The sequence below is a fragment of the Mus pahari genome, chromosome 13 (genome assembly GCF_900095145.1).
Source record: "Mus pahari chromosome 13, PAHARI_EIJ_v1.1, whole genome shotgun sequence".
In the NCBI taxonomy this organism is placed as follows: Eukaryota; Metazoa; Chordata; class Mammalia; order Rodentia; family Muridae; genus Mus; species Mus pahari.
In genome coordinates, this window is record NC_034602.1 from 20243586 (window position 1) to 20254446 (window position 10861).

Consider the following 10861-nt stretch of genomic DNA (forward strand, 5'->3'; position numbering starts at 1 on the left):
AGGGCAGAAGAAAAGTGGACAGTGGGACCCAACAGGATTAAAAAAATGTGATCTCACCACAGTTCTCTGCAAAAATCAAAGAAATGAATGATCTACTGAAGATAACACCATTTGAAGGGTATAAATTCATTTTTACAACTACTTTTCACTATGAAACATCTGATCATCAATGAAAATATTTAATATTCATTAGAGATAAAGCTGAATAACCAAAATTCAAGAGGAAAAAAAACAAAGACCAACAAAAGACAAATAGTATGTTAATAGCAGAGATTTAAAACATAATTAGGCCCAATTATGCTGAAAATAGAGAGACTTTTAATGAAAAGCTAGGGACTATGCAAAAAGATATAAATGGAAAATATAACAATTGGAATAAATTTATGGGAGCTGAAACGTAGATAAAGAAAATCAGCATGAAAAAAAATCACAAAGTAAAGCAGACAGCTCCAATAAAACCACAATTGAAATATCTCACATCATGAAATTTGGTATCATACTGAAAATTCCTGTATAAAATTATCTTCAGTACGAGAATTTTGTATATAGATTTGGGTCTCATCTGTAAACTATTCCTTTAAGTGTACACAAAGCTTCCCAAGTCTGAAGCTCGTGTGTCCCAGGCATCTTAAATAAGAGAGAGTCAACCTAACCTTTCTACTTTTGCAAATGGCACATTCCCCGGTAATTTTACAATAAATTAAATATTGTGCCTAATGAAATGTTTTTTCTTTCTCTCGCCTTTCTGCTATAATCAGAGACCTGAAGATGTGACCAAACTTTGTGGCATATCTACTTCAAGCCCTTAAGGTCCAGTTAGTGAAAGAGAAATGGGGCGAGTAGAGGTAAATGTGGTATTACCAGTAATTGCACGGCCAGTGGGCAGGATCCAAATGGCAGAGCCCTGGACTGATGAATCCAAGGCAACTCATCAGCACCCTTAACCCTTACCATATGTCTGCAGATCTTCAATGAGCTTGTCCGTGTCAATATGCAACTGGCTCTCTACAAAGTTTCTTATGAATTTGTTTCTCAGGGCATCCTAAAAGAAAACAAGGAAACTTAACAGAAATGATTGTACTTACTTATTAAACTTATAGAATGGATCCACTTAAAAGAAGTTTAAGGTATGCCCAGTTGTCAATTTGACAAAATAGAAGTTGCTTGAGGAAAGGGATTTCTCAGATGAGAAAGGGCTCCTACTACTAGATTGGTCTGTAGCAAGTCTTTGAGGCCTTTTCTTTTCTTTTCTTTTCTTTTCTTTTCTTTTCTTTTCTTTTTCTTCTTTTTTAATTAGATATTTTCTTCATTTGCATTTCAAATGCTATCCCCTTTCCTAGTTTCCTCTCTGAAAGTCTTCTATACCTTCCCCCTGCCCTCCCCAACCCACCCATTCCTGCTTCCTAGCCCTGGCATTCCCCTATACTGGGGTATATAATCTTTGCAAGACCAAGGACCTCTCCTCCCATTGATGGATGACTAGACCATCCTCTGCTACATATGCAACTAGAGACGCAACCTCGGTGGTGGTGGTGGTGGGGATTTACTGGTTAGTTCATATTGTTGTTCCTCCTATAGGGTTGCAGACCCCTTTAGCTCCTTGGGTACTTTCTCTAGCTCGTTCATTGGGGGCCCTGTGTTCCATCTAATAGATGACTGTGAGCATCCACTTCTGTGTTTTCCAGGCACTGGCATAGCCTCACAAGAGACAGCTATATCTATGACCAATATGAGAAGACCAGCTCCCTGTCTGTAGTGCCATCCCTGTGCTAGTGGTCCTGAGTTGTATAAAAAAGCAGGCTAAGCAAGCCACAGTGCATGCAAGTAAGCAGCATCCCTCCATGACTTCTGCTTCAGTTTCTGCCTCCAGGTTCCTGCCTTGACTTGCCTCAGTGATGAACCATGATTTGGAAACGTAATTAACATAAACTCTGTCTTCCCCAAGTTGCTTTTGTTCATGGTATTTTATCACAGCAGTAGAACCCCTAAGACAAGGCATTATAATAATAATTTAAAAAGCCAGCATTTGATACAGTCTTGAGCCATGAAAAAATAAAGGTAATGATTATAAATATTGTGACTGCAATGATGTTCTAATACTGAAACTTAGTAGATTTGAGCAAACTTTCCTGATGAAATCACAGAGCTATCTTTTCTTTCTCATGTTTCCTCCTCTGAATCACATCTGTGCAAGTCTGTTGTCTGCAGAGAAGTAGGTCTCACACAGGGCTCCAGCCTTTCTTGGGCCCCCTCTTGAGGCTGATATACAAAGCTGTGCCTTCCAAAGTAGCCGATGCTTTGTGTTTCTCTCTCTGTTTTAATGTTACCTCACCTATCAATGGCCTTGCTGTGGAGAGTTCTCCAAAATTAATCTGACTCCATAAAATTCTGCAGTTTGGTTTTGCAGTGAATATATATATATATATATATATATATATATATATATATATATATATAGTTGAAACAAATTGCCATGCCCAACAAACATCAAGAAAGCTACAGACACAGTGGGTCTTTATGGCAGACTTAAGATGTGTGGGAGTTATAAAATTTGCTAGTTCTGGAAAGGCAAGATGGCTCAGTAGTTAAAGACTCTTGCCGTCAACTCTGATGACCTGAGTTCAAGTCCCTGGTCCCAAATAGTGGAGAGAGTATACACTTGTACATCTATACCTAAATTCTTTTTTAAGAAGGGACTTTCTAGTTTGTAAATGGTTAGTGATAGTTATCTATGCTTTAGTCTAGAACACATTAGTCTAGAACACATTAGGTCTTCTCACATGATCTGTTCCTTCTACACATAAACTCCATCTCTACTTACCCCTGCCTTGCCCTTCATTGGTTTTATCTAGTCAGACCTATTGAGGCAAGACTGTATTATGAAGTCTGGCTGCTTGCTCTTTCTTAAATCTTGTCTATCTTCCTTCACTGGGCATTAGCTATTTGCCAGACAGTGTGCAGGGTACTCTATTATACATTAGTTTATTTAATCTCAGAGAATTCCCTAGGGGAAATTACTGCTGCCTTTTACTGGAAGGAAAATAAACTGGAGAACAGATGGGGCACCACCCAAAAGCAGTAAGGACGTCATCTAGTGGCAGAGCCAGGTTTGAACTTCAGTGCAGACACTGAGTTTTCTACACCAAGAGCCCCCTGAGAAGTAACCTGTGACCACACAGCCTGAGTAGGGCAAACGTTCTGTAAGGCTGAATGAGGGACTTTGATTTTGGACATTTCTCCTTGTGAGTAGACATCGTGTGGTGTCAGGCTCACAGTGCACTATTGCCTTGGTGATTACAAATACAGGGTGCTAGTATTTGTAGCTACAACAAAGACCTTATAAAACCCAAAGCATCTTCTATCAGGTTCATTACAGAAACAGTGGATAAGATCCATGCTACCAAAGGAATCCATGGACAAATTAAAGAATAGTCTTACAGCACTAGATGCCGTGTCTGTGAAGCTGCAGGGCTGACTGACCAGAGTCTGGAGCCTCGCCTTGTGTCTGTCTCCTTGTTTTATGTCAGATGTGCACCATCATCGCATGCCCTTGACTCTGCTCTGTCCCAGCACACCCCCACCCCCGTTTTTGCTTTAGCAGATGTTTCTTGTGGTGAAATTATTTCTCTTTAAATTAATATTTCTTATTCTGTGAAAGTTTCATATATTAAATAATGTCTATTGATCATATCCATCCACAACCTTGTCCAAGTCCCCCTAGCATCCCTTGTCCATCTCTGCCTAAATCTGAAATCTTTTAATGTTATTTTTGTTATACTTAACTCCCTGAGTCCAACCAGTAATACTATGTGCATGTGGATTTGTAGCCACCCACTGGAGCATGAGCAACCTTCCAACAGCCACATTCCCAAGGGATAGAGACCATCTGCTCTTAGAGGACCTAGAACCACCCAACATCTTTGCATCCCTGACCAACCTCAAAGCTCATCTCTCTTATACTCAAAGATGTTATCACTTTCTTGTTCATAAATAAGAAGCCCAACGAGCAGGCCTAGACAGTGACAAGGTCACAATGAATTATAACTACTTATTGTGGCTCCTAAGTCCATGACATGAACTCTTTGTCCAGTAGGTAGCATGTAATTCAAACATGAACAAAATGTGGGCCAATATTCTCATACTACCAGGTTTTCAAGTTATGATTTCACAAATGCCCAAAAGTTATTAGGTGACCTGCCTGAGCTATCATTTTATAAGTAATGGCTCTTGGGGTCTTAAGAAATGGACCTGTTTAAAGCCATAATTTGCCAATATTAGAGATGTTGATATTTACTCACATATTTTAATTATAGATAATAATGGGTTTCATCATGACATCTCTATATATGTATATAATAAATTTGACTATATTCATGCCCTACTCCCATCTCGTATTCCCATCCCACTCCTGCTGAGCCCCACCTTCCCAGCTAGTCCCCTGTTTCTGTCTAATATTTTGGTTATATTTTCTTTTTCTGTTTTGGGTGACATGTACAGTATTGAGAAATGATATAATAAACTTACAACTGAAAAGAATGTAAACTACTTTAAAAGCATTAAATTTAATAAAGAATTCAAATTATCAATATTAATAGATTATAATTTTACATAGTGCCAATTTGCATGGGGAAAACACTAAATATTCATAACAGTTTTTAAGCATATCCAACTGCTGAAAACTTTCCAGGTCAACATGAATGCTTCAGACTAGTTAAATTTTCCATAGGGACATCCCATATCTCAGCCAATTGTAGCAGGCAAGTCCTAGCCCTAGGTCACTACCTCAGTCACATACCTGCAACTGGTTGAACATTTGGCCATTTCCACTTCCCTGGAAAAGGTTGGATAACTTCAGAAATGTTTCCGATAAAACTTTTATCTTATCCACAAAGTAGAATGTATAATTCGCCTGCAACGTGGAGCACACAAAGATATGCCTTTAATTGTGTCAAGCTAGAACAAGGTATCAAACATCAAAGTGGCATGGTCATCCCAGAATCAGACATTTGCATGAAAGTATTCAGTGCTCTCTAAGGTTACATGTCTTCTAGATCTTTCCATTGCATACGCCTGAAACTTGCCACTGTATTTCCAGGGTTAGGCTCTGTGGTATGCAGAGAAAATATCTTCATATATACTGACTAAGCAAAATACATTTGCACACATCTCCAGTTACTCCAAAATATGTCCTCAACTAATAGCAATATGTTTGTTTTCCAACACCAGTAGAGAGTAAATGTTATTCCTTTATTGCTGCTGGCAGAGTGCAGTCATACACAATTTTTCAAAAATAATTTGATGTTATAAAATTATACACAGTCACAAGCCCATAAAAATGTTCATACCTTATTCCTCTCAGGATAAAAAAAAACTATCCAAGAGAAATAACTTAAATAAATATAAAGTTGTATCTAAAAAGATGACAGTTGCCAACAATTATATCTAATATTGAAAATGGCCTTCCATAATATCAAAAAAGAAATAACGAAGGAGAATTTGAGAGTCTGGTCATTTCTCCCAAGGGTCACTGGGAGCCTCTCTCAGCAGCAGGAAGTAAAGAACATTCACTACAGCTATGAGAGGAAGCTTCTAACACTTAATTTCAGCATTCAGGAAAAGCAAGTGCAGAATGCTGTAACCACTAAGCTAAATGAATAAATTGATGCTTTGGCAGGAGACAGAGTACATACCAAATTTTCACCATGCAGTTAAAAAAAAAACATGGGCATGAACAGGTTGAATACATTATAAATGCAATGATTTAGAGGGTTATAAAAACTCTTAACTCTGATATAGGGAATATCTGCAGGCACATATAAATCCATGACCGTGTGAATATATATAAATAAAGTAATATCAGATTCAATAAGTCAAAATACCCTAACTTATTTTATATATGCACACCCTGACCTTCCAAAGCCCAAGGATTTATTATAAATTTACTTCAAAGACCATATTGTTTAAATGTGTATTACTAATTTTTAATCAAAAGTTCATGCAAATAATTTTGCAATTTAAAACATTATTAATCATATTTCCTTAAGCTTTCAGAGTGTTTTGTGTAAATTACCCAGTAAAAATTAGAATACCATTAGTTATCAAAATGTGTTGGGTATAACCGAAGTCCAGATCCAAATACATGTGTTATTAAACTGAAAAGTAAAAGGTAATCATGCACTTAACACATTAATAAAATAATAAGACTGGCAGGTGATATTCTTGCTTGTCCCAAGTCCACTGGCTTTTACAGTGTACAAAAAGTTTTTTAATTTGAAAGAGCACAATATAGGGTAAGGAGGTATATAGGAAGGCTTGGAGGGATATAGGGAGGTTTGGAGGGAGGGAGTGGAAAGAGAGAAATGATACATTATAATTTCAACAAACAATTTAAAATATATAAGTAAAGAAACATAAAACAGAATGTCTAAGGAAAGAAGAAGGAAGAGATTAATCAAGATAAATGTAAAACATAAATGATTTACAAAAGCAGAAGAAAGATTCCTCTGTATAAAAAACAAAAGCTCAGTTCTCGGTTATTTAATATTTGCTGAACTACTTAGATTCATTTAAATCATTGAATACATGATAAATATTGAATTCTAGTTTGCTTTCTGTTGCTGTGATTAACACCATGACCAAAAGCTACTTGAAGAGAAAGGGTTTAGTTTATAGGTTACAGTTTTTCTCCAAGGGAAGCCTGGGAAAGAATTAGAGTAGAGACCACAGAAGAACACTTACTGGCTGGCTTGCTCTGGCTTGCTCAGCTACCTTTCTTATATAGTCCAGGCCCAACTGTGTTGAAATAGCACCGTCCACAGTGGGTTGGGTCCTGATATCAATCAACAACTAAGAAAATGCTCCAGAGACATTGGCACAGGCCAATCCGATCTAGGCAATTCCTCAGTTGTTCCTTTCTCCTGTGTGTCCCTGGGTTATATCAAACTGACAGCTGAAACTAACAATGACATATTGACAAATATGATTTTAAAGTTCAGGATAATTTACATATAGTAACATCATCAAAGCTATCAAATGTAAAAATTCTGTATAACACATTCTGATGTATAATGGTTGTTTTTGCATTTTGGTAAGATGTACGTTAAAAACAAAGTGAAAAATTACCAAGAAGCTGTAGGAAATCCTCATCTACAAACCATGTGCTAGTTGCATGAATGGAAAGCATATGAAACCAGTAACCAGTATAATGAGGCTCTCCTATCTCCAAGAACATGATCTTCATACGTTATGAGTTTAAAGTGGTGGGAACTAGAAAAATGTTCAATTAAAAAAAATTCTTGCCTCATGAGTGTAAAAAACCTGCGTTTTGATCCTCATAACCCATATAAGCAGCTGGGTATGAGAACATACACCTGAAATTCCAGCAGTTGTGCAGAAACATGAGTATCCCTGGGGCATGCTGGTCAGCCTGACTAGCCGAATCAATGAGCTCCAGGTTCAGTGAGACCCTGGATCAGACCTAAGTGGGGACATTTTGATTGTGGGACTTAGAGAAATCGATTTTACACTGACAAGACACATCATCATTGCTGTTGGTTTCAGTGTCAGAAGTTGCTATATAGGCTGCTGGGGAATCAGATCATCAATGGTCTTACCCACTCCTAGCTGTGTGCATTATAATACCAACCTGCCAGGCAAATTCTATTACTATACTACACTATATAGTATGTGTATGTTATTCTACAAATTCTACCCACTACTGTAATATTGACATTACTATTATGGGGTCAACCAAATGCTTTCTGTTCCAATTTGAGGTTCATTCTACAGGAGGGAGTTTCTATCTGGTATAATAAATCTGGTCCAATGTCCACAGTCATGAAAGTGATAGGCACTAGTGGAGACCCTGCTATTTTTATTTTACTAAATGTGCATGCTATCAAATTGCCTTCTAACATTCATGTTTCTACCCATAGATCTGTGGAACTCACAGCCTTGGTCAGAGAAGCTGCCTTTTGAAGTAGGCAGAAGTGAGACCCTGATGTGGTAAAAGTGTTGAGAGTAAGTGCCTGTGAGTGCTCATTCCTAAGCAACAAGGGAATATCATGGGAGATGGGGGGGGAGAGAATGTGAGAGCTGAAGGATGGGGAAAGGTGCTGTGCAGTGCTGTCTGCTGGACCGACAGGGCTGGTGTACATGAACTCAGAGCCACAGGGGTTCCAGACAAGTAACTTATATGTCACTTAATTTGATCAATGGTGTTAAAGGAACAAAGAACAGTACCAACTGAAGGCTGTGTTCCATATGTTACCAGAGAATATTTGTCGGCAATAAAAATGAATGAATTACTGCACATAAAACTTGGGCGAAATTGTGCTTGATAAAAATAAGCCAATCCCTGGAACTTGCTTATTACATTATACTTCCTCCTTAACAATCTAGAAGTAATAAAATCCAAAAGAGATCACAGATCTTCAAGCTAGGACTTGGTGAAAAGTGGATTAGGCATGATATGGTTAGGTATAAGAGGATAATGCCAAGGACCTTGCAATGACAGAATGATTATGTCTCTGACCGGAGGCAGATACATGAACTTACACAGCAATGATCTCCCAAAACAAAAGTACTCATAGACACACACGAACACAAGTAAGGGAAATAGGGAGAGCTGGTTAAGATAGTGAATCACAGCAGAATTCAGTAAAGGGGCATGGGACTCTCCTGTCATTCCTGACAGCGCACATAAACACACGATGAGCTCAAAGACAAAAGTTAATTTTTATACAGATTCAGAAGCCCAATCGAAACTGCCTACTGAACAAAGATAGACCAGAACAGGAGAAAGAGAGAGATGAGGGAAGGGCAGGAGGGAGAGGGGAGAGGGAGAGAAAGAGAGAATAAGGCTGAACTGAATTTAAGAAGGAAGTATGAAAGGAAGGAAGTGAAAAAGTATGGGGAAGAGTAAACAGAAGAGGGAATTTGAAAAGAAAAGACAAGGAAAGAAAAAAAGAAAGAAGGAAGGAAGGAAGGAAGGAAGGAAGGAAGGAAGGAAGGAAGGAAGGAAGGAAGGGGAGAGGGGGTCACAGATGCTTTGCTGCTTTGCTAGGGAGTTTCAGTGTAGCTATGCCTAAAGCCTTTTCCAAAGTTTTACTTTGCTTAAATATGTAAAAAGAATAAATCATAAGATCAAACTTTGGACATTTTGACCCACAACTTCTAGTCTTCACAAATGGCACCGAACTAAGTTTCCGACTTCATGTAAATCATCTCCTCACAGGCCATGAGGCTTATGAGATCCCTGAAAGGAAGAGAGTCAGCAGTTCCACAAAGAAAATGGGCCTGGACTTTGACCTTCCCAGACAGAGGCCGTGGCTTATATGCTCTCCTTTAGTGGAGACTGAATGACAGGATAATTCCCATTACATGGCCAGAAATGGTAGAAGTGGTCTAAAGGTATAATGATGGAAGCCCACAATATCTCAGACCTACAAAGGAGCATTGTGCAGTCACCTCTATGGACTTGTAGAGTATCTAGTCTCACATAACAAGCACACCTTTGTCTTTCAGGTTTCCTTAGAGACCTGGTGTTTAACAGAGGTTTGTATCCAAAAGTTTTTTTCATAAAATACAATTACTCTTACCCTGGGCAACACTGCTGAGTTTTCAATAAATGACTCCATATTGGACATTTTTCACCCACCTGAAACCTTGCTCCAGGCTGAGCCATTAAAAGCTTGCTCTCAAATCACTGGTAAGATGCCCATAATCAGAAAGCAGATTTCTATGAATTCCATTCCCTCCACAGGGCTCCCTGGAGACAATGTCAACCTGCCTGGGGGTCTTCTGAGTTCCCTTCAACCTCTGCTCTGCTCATGTTAACAGTCTATGCAGCCTCTGTTGGCTCTAGCCCAGTCTTGAGCAATGTCTACTCTCTGAGATATTCCAACTTCAATAAATATCCAAGCCAACTGCTTCATATCTACTCATCAATTATATACTTATTTGTAGTATATAACTACTAAATGGAAAGACAGCAATGACTCGTGTTCACCTTTAACCTGTATAATTCATTCTTTTCCTCCAAGTGATGAGCTTCTACAGACAGAGTTGTAATGATAGGTGAAAGGCCACACCTAATGTTATACAAAGGTAACATTAAAGGCCTATATAAAAGGTAGTCCATGTGCTTAAATAGCTAACCAGTACTCCAACTGGGAAAGTGCAGATTGCATATACAGAATACTTACTGTTTAATGGCTGGTATTATCAAAAGATATTATCAATAAAAAGAACTCCAGCAGTACAGGTCCCAAACTTCACTTTGAACCACAGATTTTCATTTAATAGCCAATACACTTGAAATGTAGATTTCCCTAGCCTTTATTATTTTCCATTACTAAAATGGTCCTAATTGTGCTTGAGTTTTTTGAGAAATAGGCAAGAAAGTATTTGGGAGTATCCATTCTCATGCTTAAATCTTTTAAAGAAGTATTCAATGAACAGTAGTTTTACAACTGAGACAATAAAATTGTCATGTTAGAATTCCAGAAATATGAGAGCAGTAACATGGCCCATTTGGCATCCCATTCAGAGACAATCAGAGAATCAGTAGAAAGATGACAATGATGATCACTTCCCCCCCTGCCACCATCATAATCTGACATCCCAGCTCCAAAGCTTGAAGCTAGCTGGTCCATGGGAAACCATCATCGTAATCTGCTCTCTTTCTCTGACTGTGTCTCCTCACCATGATCAGTTAAACTGAGAGCAGTAACTGAACTGTATACACAGTGAATTCATGAAAAGAAAGCAATGAAATGTAGCAGAAAAGTATTAGGTGAAATACTGAGCCAGGCGTGGTGGCGCACACCTTTAATCCCAGCACTCAGGAGGCAGAGGCAGG

At 38.4% G+C, this 10861-nt stretch overlaps 1 protein-coding gene across 2 annotated transcripts in view; it reads right to left on the reverse strand.

Annotated features, from left to right (window-relative positions):
- The window catches only part of Abca13 (ATP binding cassette subfamily A member 13), a 433105-nt gene that overhangs the window by 288985 nt on the left and 133259 nt on the right, over window positions 1–10861 (reverse strand). For both annotated transcript variants that reach the window (XM_021210848.2, XM_029545204.1), the window contains 2 exons: window positions 4796–4909; window positions 952–1042 (listed from right to left, as the gene is read on the reverse strand). In XM_021210848.2, the coding sequence (XP_021066507.1) occupies window positions 952–1042; window positions 4796–4909 (205 nt within the window). The remainder of the gene's footprint in view (window positions 1–951; window positions 1043–4795; window positions 4910–10861) is intronic.